The 19333-nt window shown below is 36.7% G+C and overlaps 4 protein-coding genes and 1 non-coding gene across 5 annotated transcripts; 4 read left to right on the forward strand and 1 right to left on the reverse strand.

Annotated features, from left to right (window-relative positions):
* Positions 1 to 1413: 1413 nt before the first annotated feature.
* Positions 1414 to 1520, forward strand: LOC123321173. The gene has a single exon (XR_006538830.1). It is a non-coding gene; the product is annotated as a U6 spliceosomal RNA (small nuclear RNA).
* Positions 1521 to 2429: 909 nt separating this feature from the next.
* LOC123319861 (phosphatidylinositol 4-kinase alpha) lies at positions 2430 to 12171 on the forward strand. The gene is given in 27 exon segments (XM_044906867.1): positions 2430 to 2607; positions 2780 to 2993; positions 3048 to 3445; positions 3501 to 3924; positions 3980 to 4144; positions 4710 to 5238; positions 5297 to 5584; positions 5638 to 5786; positions 5862 to 6032; positions 6083 to 6356; positions 6406 to 6711; positions 6763 to 6901; positions 6955 to 7251; positions 7469 to 7660; positions 8044 to 8233; positions 8416 to 8623; positions 8681 to 9212; positions 9271 to 9452; positions 9504 to 9678; positions 9735 to 9872; positions 9924 to 10044; positions 10099 to 10289; positions 10393 to 10569; positions 10626 to 10805; positions 10861 to 11107; positions 11335 to 11494; positions 11611 to 12171. Coding segments are annotated over 27 exon segments (6363 nt in total). The 5' UTR covers positions 2430 to 2517; the 3' UTR covers positions 11837 to 12171.
* Positions 12172 to 12899: 728 nt separating this feature from the next.
* On the forward strand, positions 12900 to 15251 carry LOC123320007. The gene is made up of 2 exons (XM_044907139.1): positions 12900 to 14032; positions 14116 to 15251. The coding sequence occupies exons 1-2, from the start codon at positions 13292 to 13294 to the stop codon at positions 14335 to 14337; spliced, it is 963 nt and encodes a 320-aa protein (XP_044763074.1). The 5' UTR covers positions 12900 to 13291; the 3' UTR covers positions 14338 to 15251.
* Positions 15252 to 15363: 112 nt separating this feature from the next.
* On the reverse strand, positions 15364 to 16621 carry LOC123320006 (39S ribosomal protein L44, mitochondrial). The gene is made up of 5 exons (XM_044907138.1): positions 16462 to 16621; positions 16184 to 16408; positions 15937 to 16127; positions 15577 to 15883; positions 15364 to 15479 (listed from the first exon to the last, which is right to left on the reverse strand). Exons 1-5 carry the CDS (start codon positions 16532 to 16534, stop codon positions 15406 to 15408), a joined length of 870 nt encoding a protein of 289 aa, XP_044763073.1. The 5' UTR covers positions 16535 to 16621; the 3' UTR covers positions 15364 to 15405.
* Positions 16622 to 16752: 131 nt separating this feature from the next.
* LOC123320005 (TBC1 domain family member whacked) lies at positions 16753 to 19329 on the forward strand. Its single transcript, XM_044907137.1, has 3 exons — positions 16753 to 17288; positions 17338 to 17530; positions 17587 to 19329. The coding sequence occupies exons 1-3, from the start codon at positions 17036 to 17038 to the stop codon at positions 18215 to 18217; spliced, it is 1077 nt and encodes a 358-aa protein (XP_044763072.1). The 5' UTR covers positions 16753 to 17035; the 3' UTR covers positions 18218 to 19329.
* Positions 19330 to 19333: the final 4 nt, after the last annotated feature.

Here is a 19333-nt window from a genome sequence, read left to right on the forward strand (position 1 = left end):
CTATTATCCGTCTGTTTATATATTGACAAATTATTTAAAAAAAAATAAATACCCTAAATCATGCTCAATAATTTGTTCAAGCAGAGGAACATGTTATTATGTTATTATTGATAACAGGTATAGGTAACCTAATAAGCTATAAATTATAAAATTATGTAAGTTGATATGTCCTATTAAGTACTTCGATTCAAAATCAAAAATTTCGAAGTTAGTTTACTGCTCTCCCGATAAAAAATTTCCGTTGAAATTTTCCATGGCAATTCTTCCAAATATCTCTTTAATCATGTCATTGAATATTAGAATGTTCCATATAGGTAGGCTCCATGATGATAATTAATTTCTTCTTTATATCCTATTAGGGCTTACAGGAAATTTCTGGGAATGGTCTTACTTACTTCAACAGAGATTATACTGTCAAGGGAAACTTTCATCAGTAACTTGAGGAGAAAAATTCCAATCTTGTCCACATATTTCCAAAATATTGTACCTTGAATGCAGTACATAGCATAATTTTGTCTGTTGATTTTCAGATTTCGAAATTAAATCAAACGAACATATTGAAATTTGGTAGAAAATCAAGGTTTTTTTTTATAAGAGTATAGTTAGAGAGGAAAAGTAATTGCTGTGATGAAGGATTCAGAAATATACGAATGAGCAAGATGTGAAGTGTTTTTTTTTTGGGGTTTTTAATTGGATTTTGGGGAAATAATCTTAAAATATTCAAAATATTTTTAGGGGCCCTGGATAATCATTTATTCTCGATGTTATGCGAAATATTCAGACTGGATTTTCTGATGAGAAAACTGTCCACTCGAATGGGCAGATGAAATCACCAGGAATTGCCGAGAAAATCACTAGAAATCATTTAAATACAATCGAACGTGTGTATTGAATTATGAATTAATTCGTGTCTAACTTATCACACGTACATACGTGTTTTATGATCGATTCATGGATCTAAAGTAGAAGGGAATAGTTATATTCCTTTTAGGTTGATCAAGATAGTCGCTTATATTCTACCAGTGAGTTTTCTTCAATGAAATCTTGACGACAATAATTAATTAAGCTGTTAATGAGTCAACTCGTGTCAATAACTTCCCCTAAATAATGTACATCTTCGGTTTTGGTACAGACAATCATCTCATAGGTGTCACTGAGGAGCTGCATACAGGCAACCAATCATACATGGCAAAGCGCAATTTTTTTCAATATCGAAAAATATATTGAAATGGCAACTTTTCTGTCTTTTATTCAAATAATTTTGATGAGTACCGATTTTTACATCTATATCTATTAGTATTATCGTTTTTTACAGAAAAAAACATATGAAATTGCCCTCAATAGGCACTACATAATACTCATTCATACAAGCAGTTCAAACAGTTAAATAAGGGTGAGTATACAACGACATCTGTACTCGCTTCGGCGGTACATATACTAAAATTGGAACGATACAGAGAAGATTAGCATGGCCCCTGCGCAAGGATGACACGCAAAATCGTGAAGCGTTCCACATTTTTTGAAACTTTTTCCAATAATTTAATCAGTTAATAAACACCCTCCATACCTTTTGACAAATTTTCGAAAAGAAATTCAACTCTGAGGTAAAAGTAAATAACTTACTGTATAATATTGACGATGCAATTACGAATTGAAACAAATCTTTCCAAGAAGTGTATGTGCAAAAGGTAAAAATGGTCAAATATTTATTCCCATTGACCTCGCAGATTGTCGAAAAAAAAAACAAGTCTGTCAATATGCACTCTAGTACGTACATACAATTTAAATTACATACTCATAATATTTAATGTACAGATCGGAGTATTGAAAAGTTATTATATGTTGCTTTCGACCGAATCAATATTTAATGCGTCAATAGTATAACATATAGTTTGCAATAACTGTTAAATTGCAACATTTTTATCAGAAATGAAATCGTTTAAGTAGAAAAATCTCTGATAAAGTTTCAAATTTTAAATGAGAATTTCAGTTTTTCCATCTGAAACTTGATACGGTTGCTCTAATAAAATTTCAATCCACTAAAGATAACAAGATATGCATGAAATGTAGGTAAAAACGTAAAATATTTTTTTTCATTGAAAACCGCCAAAATTCAAATTTGAAATGACATTGAGACTACAGAGTTATGAAAAAAATCATAGATTTTGTTATTGTACAGGTGGCATCCAAAAAGTAATATTCTTTCGTTTCTCGTATGGTAAATTCAGATTTATCGAGATTATGAAAATAACCATTATAAAAAATGGAGTTCCAAGTATATGCGAAGATGACCTTTATTCTTCTAGATAAAATAACAAATATATGTGAAACCATTTCCATCATGATTCGTTCCGGAACCAGAGATATCTCTGTCCGGAACACGAAAAAGTTCTTGTCAAAAAATGTATTTGGCATTTGGATCAGCTGAGTTGAGTTGTCAAGATGACAGCTGAGGTGTTATGTGAGATTACTTCACGTTTGTAAATATGGATTGGATTTAAAATTTAATTAGAGAAAATGCCAACGAACGACAAATTATTTTTCCACAGGGCAGTGCATCAATTAGCGCAATGCCTTTCTGCAATAAAAAATGTTTCGTGGGAAAAAGTAAGTTTTTAAAAGGCCGGAAATCCAGTTCCAAATTCCAAGGTTCATAGGAAAAAATGAATTTCCAATAAAACTTCACGAGACATTGTCGGAAAATTAAAAAACCTTGCGAAGATTTCAAATTCTTCACTGTTTCTAAAATGAATATTACATTATTACCCATTCTCTACAGGTTCAACCCTTGTTTTCGTTATGTCCAGTGTTGAACTCAAACGGTGGAATCACAATAAGTACTAGACATCAGGATGCGGTTATAGCCTTAGGAATTTTTCTTTTAGAGTCAGGTTTACAGCATAAAAATCGAATATTACCTTATTTATTGAAGGTAGCCAAAGTTCTCGAAAAAGCTAACTGGAGTGATGAAAATAAAATAAATAACACCGATAGTGAGTATCCCTTTCCTCAAATACTCCCTCCAGCTGAATGAATTGAGTTTCTAGGAATCCCTGTAGCTGAAAAATTCAGTTTCTGCCTTCACACCTTACTCAGTGACATAGCGGTACGAAGTGAAGAAGATTGTGAAGAAATTATCGACCTACAAGTGAAATGTCTAGTTTCGATAACTCAAAGTATTAAAAAGTATCAAGAATCCGAAACACTCAGCTCATCAACAAAACTTTTCCTGTGCAAAACTACTCTCCCGGTTCTAATTGGACTCGCTAGGGCTTTGGGCAGATTTTGCACTTTGGAACCACCGTTAATATGTCAGCTGTTTCCTGAGGATATTGACAATCCTGTTAACGTTAACTCTGTTAATAATGGTAGCAAAGGTAGTTTTAGCAACTTTCGATCGATAATTCCCAGAAGTTTGAGTGGCAATCTGTCAAATTCTGTCGATGTAAGGGATAAATTTCATTATCAGTCGATGTTAAATTGATGTGTAACTTTTTCAGGGTTATGACACTACCGACATTGCTTATAATTCGAATTCCTTGAAACGTGGTTCTCTTATCGCACAGAATCTTGGGAATTACGATATAACCACTTATTTCTTTGCCAAATTCGGTTCTTCCTTCAATCAGTTCCCGTATCTCAGAATAACAGATCCGACAGATAGGAAGGAAAGATTGACATTCCCTCTGAACAAATTACAAACGATCCTGAGTCTCAGTAAGCAGTTGCTGACCAAAGACACGCTTAAATTTCTAGACGAACAGAGTTTAGAAGTATACTCAACTGGTAAAATCAAAATATTTCCTTATAAAACCTTTTCCGAAACCATAAACTTGGTGATGGTTACTTTGATGAGGGAGTTGTTGCAGCCCCAAAAAGAACTACCGGTTGCCTTCACGAAAGACGTTCAAGAGTTTGTTAAAGGTGATTGACGATTTGATTGAGTGAAATGCAATTTTATATTGGGTATTTTTTCAAGGGTTGTACTTGAATGGACAGACGGAGTTGCAGAGTAGGAATCATGATGCCAGCGAAAGGGAGGATAAGGAGAGTAATTATGCGCTGGTTAATAAATTTAAGGTTAACGTGATGGCTAATGCTGCATGTGTGGATCTTCTTGTTTGGGCCATAGGAGATGAGACAGGTCAGTGTTTCTTCCATTGATACATGTGCTTAACTCGCCAATGACACACACAATTTTATTTGAAAATTTGCAAAATCGGATAATTCCTGAAATTATTGAAATCTAAAACATCGACATCATTTCCAAATCTAATACAGTTTACACAAAATTGTACATTAATTGTCCCTTTTTCTTTTTTCAGTCGATATTGAATACAACTTTTCTACTTTGGTTCGATTTTTAGTATCCATTTTAGGTGAAAATTTGTGTTTTTTAGCCCTGTTCATCTTTAGTTAGTTTTTTGTTTCCATCTGTTTGTACCTGTTTGCATTTTAAAATTTGGATTGTTCTTGAAGAATATGCGAAAATTACCTGAATCATTTCATATATTCTTCATGTCGTTTTACAAATATTTAATCTTTTTGACGAATTTTAACAAGTTTGTGAGGTTTGAAAGCATAAGAGTTCTGGATTGTTCTTGTTATCTAGAATACGTTCAAGATCGATTCCAATTCACTAACATACTTTGCGTTTGGAACTGTAGGGTTTAAAATGTTTCATTTTATGATCCCGTCCTTCGTTGTAGGAGCCGATAGTCTTTGTGGGAGACTCACAGAAAAAATCAATTCGAATCATGGATATCGATTGGTGCTTGCGCATATGCCACTCCTTATGGTTTGCCTAGAAGGCCTAGGTAAATTAGCCGAAAAATTTCCTAACATCGCTTCAACCTCGATATATTGCTTGAGGGATTTCTTGATAACGCCTTCACCGATTTTATCGAAACTTCATAGACAAGCCAACGAAAAAAGCAACAAAGATAACAACATCAAAATAACAGGTAAATATTAGTGGAAACACAAAATATTCAATAAATTTAGCTGTACCATTAATTTTCTCCAATTCTGACTTTCCCTAGCTCAAAACGGAACATTGAAAGTGGAGACCTCGAAAAATCCAAGTCAGACTCAATTAGCCTTCGAAAAACTAAGGGATGCTGCCATAGAGAACCTATGCTACGCCTTGAGTGCAGCCCATTCCCTAGATCCAGACTGCGTGAGAGCTTTAGTGGCCAGCGTGTCAAACAGATTGTTCACAGCTGAGAAAAGCGACAGGTGAATTGAAAAACGACCCAAACTTTCCAACGTTTTCTACTTTGATATTTTCCCGCAGCGAATCAACGCTGATATCGACGAATATCGTGATAATGTTGGGTCACGTGGCTGTATCCATGAAGGGAACCCCAAAAACAACGGACACCATACTGCAATTTTTCCAGCAGAGGTTCTGCAGGGTCCCATCGGCTCTGGACACCCTCATAGTCGATCAGTTGGGGTGTATGATCATCGCGCAGTCCGAGCCCCACGTCTACGAAGTGGTCATGAAGATGTTCACGATGATCACTGTGGAGAGTAGCAGTGCCGCTTATGGACATGCCGGAAGTGAGAAAACTCAATATAGGTGAGTCAATCGATAGGTTTTGTGACTTTTATTCAAGATTTTTCTCGTTTAAGGCACGTATCCAGGCCTGTGATTAACGCGTTGGCTAATATTGCGGCGAATATACAGGGTGAACAACAAATGAACGAACTACTTGGTCGGTTACTTGAACTCTTCGTCCAATTGGGTTTGGAAGGAAAGAGGGCTAGTGAAAAGTCCCCAGGTACTGTTTCATTGATTATTATACAGATTTGTCCATTTTTTTCAGTTTGCTTGATGCTAGGTTTAATTATTTCAGGTGCACTTAAAGCGTCCAGTTCTGCTGGAAATCTAGGTGTACTGATACCGGTCATCGCTGTATTGTTGAGAAGACTGCCACCGATTAAACATCCCAAGCCGAGAATCCATAAATTGTTCAGGGATTTTTGGTTGTATTGCGTTATAATGGGATTCACAGCGTCTGAGTCAGGTATAACGCAGTTTCTTTGTATCTTACACTTGTAGAATGAATTTTTTTAGGTCTTTGGCCAGCTGAATGGTACGACGGTGTCAAGGAAATATCTGTCAAATCTCCGGCTTTAATATCGCCCACTTCGAGTAGATCGGAGATGCGAGAATTGCAGTATACGAGCGCTGTAAGAAACGACAGCGTTTCCATAACAGAACTGCAAGAATTGCGTAATCAAATTCTGGACTTGTTGAAACATCCTGCAGACGTTACAACCTACGTCAACAAGCTCTCCTTCGCCCAATGCACCTTCCTTTTGAGCGTATACTGGGTGGAAACCTTGAGGTAATATAAACTTTTGTATCTATATGATAACGGTAAGATTTCGTTGTAGGATTCAACATTCCGAAGAGCCCTCGTTGGTGACCATAATCACCGATTACCTAAGCGATTCAGCCCTGCAGAAGGACAAGGCGGGCATGTGGAACTGCGTGTCGTCCGTTAGCGAGAGGGTTTTCGAGAAATTCATCGAGGTGATGAAGAACAAACCAAAAAACGCTGCCAGGGAGTTGGAGCTTGAAAAACACGCCCAGTTTCTCCTCGTCGCTTTCAACCATCCGCATAAACAGATCAGGAGGGTCTCGGATAGGTTTCTATCGAGTCTGGTCGATAAATTTCCCCATCTCTTATGGAGTCGAAGGTGAGTTTCTGTCGAAAAATTTGTTTCGAAAGCTTCAGCTTCGATTTTTAGGGTTTTGTGGACAATGCTGGATATACTTCAGGTGTTGTCTAATTCTCTGAGATTAGATCCAAACCTATCCACTCCGGACTTGAGGATTCCCCAAACCCCTTGGTCTGTTCAGCTTATGGACACCTTGGAGGCTAGAGAGGTAAATATTTTTGGTAAATTACTGTTCGAATTCACATCCGGAGATGCTTCCAGGGCATTGTCAAAGATTTCGCAGCGAATTCAGAACGTATAATCAAAGAGGCTATAAAATGGGCCCCACAGTGGACCAGAAGCCACGTTCAAGAGTATATAAACCAGGTGTTACAGTCCGAGGTGTGGCCCCACACTGGTCTGTCGATGGCTTTGGAATCTCTCTTACAATTTGGCCCTTTGAATCTGTACAGTTCACCGTTGAGCGTGAGCACTCTGGAAAAAAGGCCCAAATGCGTTAAAAGTGATTCTTCCAAGTTGATGCTGACCAGTTCCATGAGGGCTAAGTATACCGGAGAGGTGAGTTCTGAAATTTTCGTATTTATTCGATAGATCGTCGTTTTATTCAACATTTAGGTTAGATTAGGTTAGGTTAGGTTGAATTAGGTTAGGTTAGTTCTGAAATGTGCATATTTATTTGATAGATCATTGTTTTATTCAAGTATTAGGTTAGGTTAGGTTAGGTTCTGAAATTTGCTTATTTATTTGATAGATCATTGTTTTATTCAACTTTTAGGTTCAAGGGATGATGACCGTGTATAATTCTCATCCCGGTGATCTGGACGACATTATATTGAAGAAAGTATGGAAGTCTTGCAAGGAAAAACAGGATCATCTCCATAACGAGGCTCTCTGGCAGGCCACTGCTCTCCTGATATCGAACAAGGAGCTGAACAGGAACCTTTTGCACTGTATTACTTGGTCCCAAGTAAGGATTCAATATTTATCGCAAAATAATCTATGCACAGGTTTATTTGATCAGATGAAACCTTCATATAAGTACCAAGTACTGGCTTTACAGGGATTGGTCAATCTAACCTAGGATATCTCATATTTCAAAATTTTTTTCTACGAAACCCTCCATTCTTTCCTGAAAAAAACAAGAATATGGACTAAAAATACTACGATATCTGATCAGAATGAACATCTTGAAGCGAATATTCCAGAAATCCCTAATAATCGTCGAGAAGAGAATGAAAACGGTCCTAGAATACTACCCTGTGGAACACCCTCATAATACCAGTTTTAAACTCGAAAAATCGACTTCTACCAAAGCTTCACCCTCATTTATGATTCTTTTTCGAATTCCAGGTGGAGCTGTTCACCGAAGAAGCGATGAGAACGGCTGTAGAGTGCTGGCAGTGGCTGATAACCTCCAAGCCCGAACTGGAGATAAGATTCCTGCAAGACATGGTGGCCGCTTGGAATTTCACCGTTCACAAGAAGCTGGGAATTTTCTCGCCTGGTTTGAGCGGCACCAGTCCCTTGGCTGCCTTCGAAGGTATCTCGATACCGGTTTTGCTCATCTCCCACCTCTCCTGAATTACTTACCCCATCCTATCCCTTTTTTCCAGTTTGGCCCCTGGACTACACTAACATAGTTGCAGGTAGAAGATTCGGAGCAATTTGAACATCGAAATAGACCTAATCGAAGATATAGATGTATAAATGTTGACATTTTAGGTTGCGATTTGTCGACACATCCACCATTTATCAAACCACACGCTATATGGGTGCAATTTATCTGTGAATTGGTCGAGACGGTTAAGTACAGCAGTTACGAGAAAGTGGAGATGTTGGCCGGTCTGATCCATCGATCTCTGGCCATGACGGTTGGTGTTATGCCCCCCAATCAGACCAGACATGTGGCTGCGATAGGCGTGAGATTCAAGTGCGTTTCACCGTTAATTTCTTCAAGTGTTGTTACATCTGATTGATCTTGTTCCAGGTTGTTAACTTGTGGGTTATCGCTCCTTCAAGGTGATATTTTACCTAAGAGTTTAGCCAAGAACGTACTGAGGGAACGGATATACTGCAGCTGTCTCGATTATTTCTGCAAAACCGTTACTTGTCCCACTCAGAGTGCCCCCGAATTGAGGGAAGATATAACGACTTTAGTGAGGTTCTGGCAGACCCTACACTCCGACAAGAAGTACTTGAAAGCCAGCGATGTGGGAGGTCGGTGATTTAACCTAACTCAACCGGTTAATCCTTATCGAATTTCCCTAATTGCAGATTTAGACCTCGGAGTCACCCCTGCAAACATGCCGAATGCCACCCTGAACGAATTGGTGAAGCCTGGTACAGTCAGTGCTACGGGAAGCATAACTTCCGGTTGGATCAACACCGTCCCCTTGTCGACCAGCACCAACACCCTGAGTAAGAGATCGGCCAAGTCCACCAACACAAGGAAACCTCCCATGGCTGACGGATTCATTAAATGCTACCTTAAAAAGAGGAATTTGATATTGGAACTGTTGGTGAGTGTTATGAAGGAGTCCTGGGTTTTTTTTTTTTTAATTGTTTTTTTGGTGGTAGGCCGTGGAGATTGAGTTTTTGATCGCTTGGCACAACCCGACAGGTAGGACTGAGTGGTTGATTCCCGGGGAAGATAATATAGCCTCTTGGAGGGCTAAGACTATAACGGAGAAGCAGTGGCGGGATTACACTAGGTTAGCTTGGGATATATCGCCAGTTTTGGCTGTTTATCTTCCAACCAGGTATTAACGAGCATCTGTGGGAATTCCTTTTGTTATTTACGTCTTTTTTAGGTTCAGAATGAATGATGCTATTATCAGCGAGATAAAGCATCAAGTTCAGTTGGATCCTGTGTCGGTTTTCCACATACCGGAGGCTTTACAGTATTTAGCCACGACAGAGAACATACTTAACGACAACATAAAACTGGTCCATATGTTGACCTGGTCCAGGATTTCACCGATTCAAGTGAATATAATCGAAGAACCTCTTTTTCTGATCATTTTAGACTTTTATCGTTTTAGGCTCTAGCGTACTTTAGCAGACAATCCCCTCCACATCCAATAACCGCCCAATATGCAGTAAAAGTACTTAGTTCTTACCAGGCAGACGCCATACTATTTTACATTCCACAGATGGTACAAGCGCTAAGACACGATACTGTAAGTGATGTACACGATAAATTTGCATCACCTTCTACAATTTTTTTTCAGATGGGGTACGTGACAGAATTCATCAAATACATAGCGAATAGATCTCAGATAGTCGCCCATCAGCTCATATGGAACATGAAGACGAACATGTATCTGGACGAGGAGATGACACAGAAGGATCGTAAGTGTTCATTCGATCAAAAGTGGGCCTAAGTTGATCCATTTCTCGTTTCAGCTGTGCTTTACGACGTTCTGGAAATTCTGATCAATAATATCATACAGAACTTCTCGGGGGCTTCTAGACTGTTTTACGAGAGGGAATTCGACTTTTTCGAGAAGATCACCAGTATCTCTGGGGAGATTAGGCCCTACCCTAAGGGTCCGGAACGAAGGAGGGCCTGTCTCGAGTGCCTAAGTAGGATAAAAGTGAGTAAACATCTGAAAATAACCATTTTACTCAGTCCTGTCAAATCATTTTGTAGGTTAGGTTAGCTTAGGTTAAATTCAGTCATGTCAAATCATTTTGTAGGTTACTCCGGGGTGCTACCTGCCCAGTAACCCCGAAGCCATGGTGCTGGACATCGATTACAAGAGCGGTATACCAATGCAGAGTGCAGCCAAGGCACCCTACCTGGCCAGGTTCAAGATAGCCAAATGCGGTCTCAACGAAATGGAGAAAATGGCCATGGCTATTTCCCTCAATCAGGTATCGTGTACCAATGAAGTTCTTACGTTTAATATAACTGTTAAAATTTGTTACAGTGGACCGAAGAACAAAGCGTGGGTATGGAAACATGGCAATCTGCGATTTTTAAAGTGGGTGATGACGTGAGGCAGGATATGTTGGCGCTTCAGGTTATTGGGATCTTCAAGAATATTTTCCAGAGCGTAGGGTTGGATTTGTACCTGTTTCCTTATAGGGTGGTGGCAACGTCTCCCGGAGTAAGTTTTAAACTTTTCTTGTTGTTGCCACTTATGATATGTTTGTTTTTTCAAGTGTGGAGTGATTGAGTGTGTCCCGAATGCGAAATCTAGAGACCAACTGGGTAGACAGACGGATATAGGGATGTACGAGTATTTCTTGAAGACTTACGGTGATGAGAGCACCAAGGAATTCCAGAATGCGAGGAGGAATTTCATAATATCGATGGCTGCGTATAGTGTGGTGGGATTCTTGTTGCAGATTAAAGATAGACACAACGGTAACATCATGCTGGATAAAGATGGACATTTAATTCACATTGGTAGGTTATGTGTGGTTTCATTGGTAAAAACTACCCTTAAAAATGAGTCGATTAGGGCCAAGAGCTAGGAGAACCATTTTCCGATAGTTTTCATAAGAAATCACGAAAAAATTTCACTTCGAAGTACGAAGGGCATTATTTGGTGGGATATTTGCAAAAAAAAATCAATTAAATATGCAGATTTCTAGAAATGAATAACGTGTCAGTGTAGGATCATTTTTTTTCAGATTTCGGATTCATGTTCGAGTCTTCCCCAGGGGGTAATCTTGGTTTTGAGCCCGATATAAAATTAACCGATGAAATGGTCATGATTATGGGTGGTAAAATGGAAGCAGCACCTTTCAAATGGTTCTCTGAACTTTGCGTTCAGGCTTACCTTGCGGTCAGGTAAATATTGTGAAAAGAATTCAATTTCCCATCTGAAGAGTGTCAAAGTATATTGATTTTTTTAAATTTTTCTTAAATTTCCTCTGGACCGAAGCTTGATCTTGTGATATTTTCAGGCCTTACCAGGATGCAATTATAACTTTGGTTTCGTTGATGTTGGATACAGGACTTCCATGTTTCCGTGGTCAAACTATAAAACTTCTACGGGGTAGGTTCAGTCCGGGTGCTACAGACAGGGAGGCTGCTGCATATATGCTGCAGATTATTCGTAATAGTTTCCTAAACTTCAGGACCAGAACTTACGACATGATACAGTATTATCAAAATCAAATACCCTACTAAAACAACTGTAACAAGTGTGCATTTATCTTCCAAAGTAAAATAGATATTTAGGTGATTTTTAAATGATTCCGGTGTTCAAAATGGAGAATTCATAGTTATACTTAATGTTTAATATCTCTAGTCGTTGATTTTTGGAAGTGTTTTACTAACTGTTATCGATTTGTTGAAATGTTTTCTCTCTCTCTCTCTTCCATTTTATAGTGTCTGTTTAATCGGTGAATTGTCCATGTTTACTTAATTTAATTTGTTAACCCGGTATTTTATTGTTTATAGTTGTAAATAATGATGAATTTACTCAAAGTTATTTTAAAGTGGAATAAAATGTTCTTGCCATATTTTCTATTCTTTTTAATCCTCTCTATCTCTAAAGTTAAGTAAGTTTACAAATTTCCATATTGGCTTATCTATGGTTGTTTTTGCGCATGCCCAGCAAGAAACATCACAAATGTCATGAAAAAAGAAGCAAAATTCTAACCTCAATAATAACATGTGCTATCATAGAACACGTCTAGAAGTGCTTTATGTTTGCTTCAAAAAGGTGAAGATGTTTTCTGTGTGATAGATATTTGTTCTGTGTGTTACTGTGCAATAATGGAATTTAAATTACACTAAACATGTTGTAAAATAGTGGAGAAGCTAAGTTGTGGAGTGCATGAATTATTTCGTTGGATTAATTGTTGGAGAAATCGATCAGGTAAGTTGCTCTTTATTGTTTCAACAACTATTTGTTCTTTCGTTACTCGGTATTCCCTTGAAAAGATCGAAAAAATAGTCCTAAATGGGTTTTAAAGCAGGGGATGGTGTAAGTTGGAATACTTTGTGATGTTTTATTCTATAGTTCGCACGTCATTTCAATTATTCGCGCTGGTACATGTCATAACAGATCATCGATCCGATATAGCCTGATATCATTCCCTTTTTTTACCAATTAAACGTACCGCCCATGGTTTATATATAGTAATTAAACGTCATCACATATGTCACATGTCTATTTATGAATGGAAAGTCACCCAGCCTACGCGTTTTCTTGGAAATGGGAAGTGGGGGAAGCCACGTGATCTAGATCGCTCTCGAACATTGGACTGCAGCGATTATTCATTTTCATATCAAAATGGCCGAATAAAGTTGTAAATTAAAGTGTTGTGTATATTGTGAAAATGGCTTTATCAAGTGAAAACCAATCGATTTCTAGACGTGCAGATATTGTAGAATATATCAGAGTTATTTTCAAGAACGGTATCGTGCGAAAGAGAGATTTTCCAAGAGATTCCGATCACAGAGATAACATTCATCGTCAAGGACTAATTTTTTTCGATAAGTGGTTGCAAAGAAGATCAAAATTCCCTTGTAGAAGTTTCACTGTCGATATAAATTGTCAAAGGGCTTTGAATTTGTGCGTTTGAGTTTATCGAATATCAAAATTCGAAGTTTCACCAGAGTGAAATACTAGGAAAAATGAATCTTCTAACGTGCAACATGGTGAGGTCAAACTTTGCCTCTGGCTTGCCTTCCCAGAATGTCTCTTCAAAAATGCAGTTTCATCAGTCTGCTGTCCCCTCCCTGATGCTGAGTAACAAGTCACCCACCCAATTTTCCAATAAACATTTCCAAAACCCAAATATTTTCAATCAGATAACCACGGAAAAGACTATTCCTTTCAGTTACAATCATTCGAATACTTCTGGAGGCCTGATTGAAGAGAGAAGTCCAATAAACTCTTGCGGTATGATTCCAGTCGAAATAAAACAGGCAGATTCTGACAGTATGCTGATTGAGGAATCAGCTTTGAACTGTATAAAAGAAGACAGTATTATACCAGAGACAGAAACATCTACAGTAGTATTATCCGAGGAGAGAGTTGAATCAAATACCGAAGTAGCAGTACCTGACTCAGACGAAGACATGTATAGTTCAGATTCAACCAGTTCAGACTCTGATGACAGTTTTATTGTATTTGAAGCTGGGGAAGAGACGGAAGATATTTGTGAAAAACTACTAGATGAGGATGATTCATCGTCAGATGAAGATGATGATGATTGGGACAGGGAAACTATAGTTTTTTATAATTCTGGGCCTCCAAGTAGGGAAAGGCAAGTCTCAATTGCGGAGTCAGAAGACAGCTATATACTATTTGGCGAACGAGATTCCGAAGAGAGTTCAGATGAAGAAGATAACAAATCGGATAACGGCAAAAAAGTAAGTATCTTGTAACATGGTAATGCCAATCATTATGAAGGCATTGTTATGTTACGTTTCTTAACAAGTATATATTTTCTTAGGTTACTTTTGCTGAGGGGCCTGAGTTGTGCACAGTCCATTTGATGGTCAAGTGGTCTTTCGCTTACAGAAAAGCTAGAAAAGGACTGTGGGAACAATTTGCCAGAGATAACGAAAGATTTAAGTACAGAGCCAATATTTTCGGAGCCACACTAGATAAATTCCTTCAGCCTGAACACCGACAGAAAATTTACGAAGAAAGGTTCAAGAATAGACAAGAATAATAATCTGAAAATAAGAGAGACCAACTAAGACTGCCACAGGGAAGAATTATCAGAAAAAACGTTCAAGAGAACTCATCGGAAAATTTGATCAGTTATTTTTCTACTTGAAATATTATGAAAATTTGAAAATACAATTGTTATCTATTGACTTGTTTGTAATTTTCGAAGGCGATCTGAAAGAAAAACATTGCATCATAGAGATTCGATCTATCCAATTCATCAAAGTTTGATATTGTATCTACAACTTTTAATTTGAGTTCTCATATCTGTAACTTATATTCGAGTCATTTTACACATGTGAGAGTATTTGTTTCCAACTATCTGTGATTTTATAATGGTTCTGATAATTTTTACTTACATCAAACGGAAACGCAAATTGTTGATTTCTAAAATCAAATTAAGGCTGTGGAAATTACTATTTATGTTATAACCGTAGTAATTGAGCTTGCCTGTTCTTGTGATAAGCTATTTAATTGTACTAATTACCTTCTTAGTTCCTGTGATAGCATACATATTGAATGTTTCAATTTGTATCCCATCAGTGATAATATTATTAGTTGAATTAGAGAATTTATTGGATTTTCACAACTAGATTCTCCTTCCTCATGCCAAAATTCAATATTTTTTTTATTCAAAACTTTTAATTCACTCCATTCTTTGAATTGTCATAAGACAAATCATTTTAAGCCCCTGAAATTTCGATGGTGAGCTCATATTTTATATGCAACACATCAACTACCTCTTTTTGATATCTTTAAAGCTATTTCACAAATTTAATCCTTGTCATTTCATCCAAATTATCACGTGGTGAAGGTGAAATTTTTTGTCTTATTTAAAATTAATTATATCTTATAGACTTGTTTATATTGTATAGTATATGTACATTGAGTAGTTAATAAAGTAGGTTAAGGAAATTATCGTTTTATTTCTGTTTAAAAAATTGTCATTTCGACAAATTCAAAACTTCTAGGCCATTGTTTTGAATGGAATTTCGGTAGTTTCATCATTGAAATATGAAGAAATGAGAACCTTGTATAACTATATTTACAAATTTATTGAATAACATCATTAAAGGTTACATAATCTCCTGATTGCATCCAATGCTGCTGTATTCTTTGCAATATCTACGTTTTCTCCCCAACCTGAAAAGAAAACCTATATGAAATATCCTCTAATGAGCATCAAATGGTTATAAGATACTATAAGGAAGTAATAAAGTTATAAAATGATGAATCCTACCTATACCCAATAATTTTTTATCGTTCGAGTAAAGACCAACTTGGTAATTGGCAAGAATTGTATTTGATGCTGACTCATTACAAAGTCTGGCTTCAAACTCTCCAACTCCTTGTTTTTTCAACAAGTTATTCAAGTAATCCACTGGATTCTCTGGTTCCCAAATATCGAATACCGTTTTTCCATTCAGTTGGACTAACAGGAAGTCTTTGATGAATTTTTGAGACCTCTCAAGGTTGTCTGAGAGTTCCAGAGCTGCAATGATGGCTTTGAAAGTATCCGCTAGTGTTGCTTCTTCCACTGGAAATTCCTACAAATATTTCATTAATTATATAGAAAAGGTACAATGTAGATAACACTCACAGATGTGAATATTAAATCTGTAAGACCCAAATGTTTAGCAACATGACTAAGCACACTATCAGAAGTTAAATATTTGATTAATGCATTGGTTACATCATCTGTATAGATTTTACTAAATTCCTCTCTCAAAAACTCATTGATTATTTGACTTCCCTGTTCAATCAGTTCACTGTTATGTTCAATTTCTTGACCTAAAACAAAGACTGTTCTCAAAACTATCGAGTCATCTTCATTTTAAATACTTTACCCTCGTCTTTTTTCACATTAGCGTAAGACCTATGGATAAGTGCCCTCTTCAAGAGTTCCCGATCAAAATTCTCTCCTAACCTTTTACCAAAAGCATATACTTCTGCCTCATAATTCCATTCTAAAAATGAAGACCTTGGAGACGGCTTCTCCTCACCAAGTTTATCCTTTCGTCTCTTCAATTCCCTAAGAGTTGGTGCCACCCAACGTTTAATTTGTCTTTCACCTGAGAAACTACGAGGTTAGTAAACTTTTTGGTGTTTATATGATCGAAGATACCTATTCTATTGTTGAATATTGAGATTTGGCCAAGTTTATTCAAACTTCTAGCTGAATTTCTGAAGAGAAACATTTTTATTAGTCTGAAAATAAACAATTTTTTGAGGTTAGCAGTTTTTTTTTCACCCACAGAATCACAGGTCAATTTTATGTTCTGTGATTCGTACGATGACATGAGATGATAGGCAACCAACAATACATGAATTTTCACCTTGATTTTCACATTTGGGGGGGGTAATACCAACCGCAAAACCGAAATTTCCAAAATACCAGATGTGTCAAACTATCAAAATATCGCAATTTGTCAATTGATTTGGCTCGCCCCTTAAGTGATCATTATTAGTCGTTTAATTAATTTTTTCACGTCTTAATTACATATTTACATTCTCTGAGCGTACTCTAATGTGAAATTAATGGGTTTTTCGTCTATTTTCGAAGGTGCGACTGTAGGAATGACGTGAAATGTAGAGAACTCTACGGAGGAAGTGTTGTTTATCTTGTGTAAATAATGTTTTCCGATGTATATTTATCAAGGGATATTTGACTATGTTAGAATTTCGTAAAATTTGAAACAATGGCATCGTCTTTCAACGCAGATGCTGTCAGTACTTGCAGTGAAGCTAGTACTTTAGTTGATGGGAGTGTTATATCAAATGTACCTGATAGACATGGATTTCTTGGAGGTACACAATACTCCTCTGAACCTAGGCAAGGTCCACCACCAGAAACAGTATTACGTCGGGAGAAAAAATGGTTGAAAATGTTGTCTTTATGGAATTTTTACATGGATAAAAACTATGCTAAAGTAAGGGAGAGATGTCGCAAAGGTAAATTTTATCATTTCGGCTGTATCTTTTCCTGAAAACTCTCTTGTAGGCATTCCAATGTCGATAAGGCCTAGAGCTTGGCTGTATTTATGCGGTGGTCGTATTCTGATGGAAAAATTTCCAAATAAATATGAAGACTGCTTAAGGGACAAAGGTGATCAAAAATGTCTTGATGAAATCAGAAGAGATCTTCATCGACAGTTTCCCACTCATGAAATGTTCAGTTCTGAAGAAAAGCCTGGGTAAGGAAATTCGAACATGACCTTCACGATCCTTTTAATCTATTGATTTCTTATAGACAACAAGAACTCTTTCACGTTCTGAAAGCATACACAGTTCAGAACCCCAAAATGGGTTATTGTCAGGCTCAGGCTCCGATTGCAGCATTCCTCCTAATGCACATGCCTGCTGAGCAAGCGTTCTGGTGTTTAGTGAGCATATCTGACAAATATTTAGAGAATTATTATAGTCCTGCGATGGAAGTCATCCAGAGAGACGCTTTGATTCTACAAGGTCTATTGAAAAGAGTATGTCGCCCCGCTTATAAACACCTGAAAAAAGTAGGCGCCGAACCAATGTTGTATTGTACTGAATGGTTTTTGTGTGTGTTCACGAGGACATTACCTTGGGACACATTGCTCAGGGTTTGGGATGTTTTTCTATGCGAAGGAGTTAAAATTCTATTTAAAACAGCTTTAGTTATAATAATAGGATGTTTGGGAACGACAAAGTCCAGAAAAAATGCCGCTGGACTTTGCGAAACCCTAGACCTACTCAGAAATCCTCCGGAGGAAATACTACTGGAGGAAAACCTTATATATAACATTAACCAGTTGCCATTGACGGAAAAAGACTTTGCGAGCGAACATCAGGCCCAAACGTTGAAAATGAAAGCGGACAAAAATGGAAACGGGGCCGGTAAAAGATAGCGAATTCCTTGGTTCTTGAACTTGCTAGTTTGTGGTACGAACAGCCGTGTAGTTCCAAGGTCAGATATTTAAATATTTCAATGTTCAAAATGAAAAAGTATTCAATAAAAAGTGATTATCTGATAATGAAGTGCAACAAATCAAAAAGATACATATAGGACGCAAATCAAATATATTATTATTTAGAGTTCTGTTTATAGACTGTATTTTCATTCCATTTTAGAACTTTTTTATCCTTTACAAGAACTGAATTTGAATGGGATCATTCAAATTTTTCGGCCATCAAAATGTATCATTCCTATTTTTATATTTGATATAAATAACAAGGTAATAGATATTGTTGTCAATTTTTGACATTGTATATTGGTTTTTTTTGATTGCTTATTTGTGGAGCTCATATTGGGGCTCCAGTTAAAAGGCATCTATTTTATTGATTTTGTCGAAAATTTACGATGAAAAAACCTTGTCAGTATTCCGCTTCATCACAAATTATTCAATGACTGAAGAGAAATTGCTTTAAGGAAAGTTCCGTCATGTTTATCAATTACTTAAACTTCTGTATTGAATAAAAATATTCAGTTAAGAAAAAGCTTGTTTTGCTTTATCTGAAAAATGTTACTTTGTTAGGCATACTAATTTATTATTTGTTGTTTTTCTGACTAATCTCTAGTTCATTATCATTTAATGATACTGATTATATTTATCGGTGTTGTGCAATTTTATTCCCTAATGAAAGATATTGGATTTCTAAACTTTTATGTGTTTTCGAACCAGATAAGCAATTTAATGACAAGAAATTATGTTTTTGACCATTTGAATGAGCATATAAAATAATTCCTGTTCTTAGATTGTTAAAAATTAATGCCAATTTTATAATGTGATAATCTGGGAATTGCCGGTGGTTATTGACGTTACAGAAGAAAAATTATGTAAGGGGAAGTTAAATTTATATGATGTTTGTACTGAATTTATGTAGCACTTTGGAATTTCTAGTCTGAGGTGCAGAATGTTCGGTTTAGTTTAAGAATTGAAGAGTATTATATTTTGTATAATCAGTGAATGTTGAATATTTTCAATTTTGTATTTAATCAGTCAATAAAGTATCAATTGTTTGAG

Source organism: Coccinella septempunctata, chromosome 9 (assembly GCF_907165205.1).
Source record: "Coccinella septempunctata chromosome 9, icCocSept1.1, whole genome shotgun sequence".
Classification (NCBI taxonomy): Eukaryota; Metazoa; Arthropoda; class Insecta; order Coleoptera; family Coccinellidae; genus Coccinella; species Coccinella septempunctata.

What these genes read in the sequence shown, in the direction of transcription:
- LOC123320005 (XM_044907137.1), top strand. Translation starts at nt 17,036, where the DNA reads ATGGCATCGTCTTTCAACGCAGATGCTGTCAGTACTTGCAGTGAAGCT. An exon ending in AAGGGAGAGATGTCGCAAAG is followed by an intron (nt 17,289 to 17,337) that starts GTAAATTTTATC and finishes ACTCTCTTGTAG; the next exon opens with GCATTCCAATGTCGATAAGG. An exon ending in AGTTCTGAAGAAAAGCCTGG is followed by an intron (nt 17,531 to 17,586) that starts GTAAGGAAATTC and finishes GATTTCTTATAG; the next exon opens with ACAACAAGAACTCTTTCACG.
- LOC123320006 (XM_044907138.1), bottom strand. Translation starts at nt 16,534, where the DNA reads ATGTTTCTCTTCAGAAATTCAGCTAGAAGTTTGAATAAACTTGGCCAA. An exon ending in TAATGTGAAAAAAGACGAGG is followed by an intron (nt 16,128 to 16,183) that starts GTAAAGTATTTA and finishes TCTTTGTTTTAG; the next exon opens with GTCAAGAAATTGAACATAAC. An exon ending in CAGATTTAATATTCACATCT is followed by an intron (nt 15,884 to 15,936) that starts GTGAGTGTTATC and finishes AAATATTTGTAG; the next exon opens with GAATTTCCAGTGGAAGAAGC.
- LOC123320007 (XM_044907139.1), top strand. Translation starts at nt 13,292, where the DNA reads ATGAATCTTCTAACGTGCAACATGGTGAGGTCAAACTTTGCCTCTGGC. An exon ending in AATCGGATAACGGCAAAAAA is followed by an intron (nt 14,033 to 14,115) that starts GTAAGTATCTTG and finishes ATATTTTCTTAG; the next exon opens with GTTACTTTTGCTGAGGGGCC.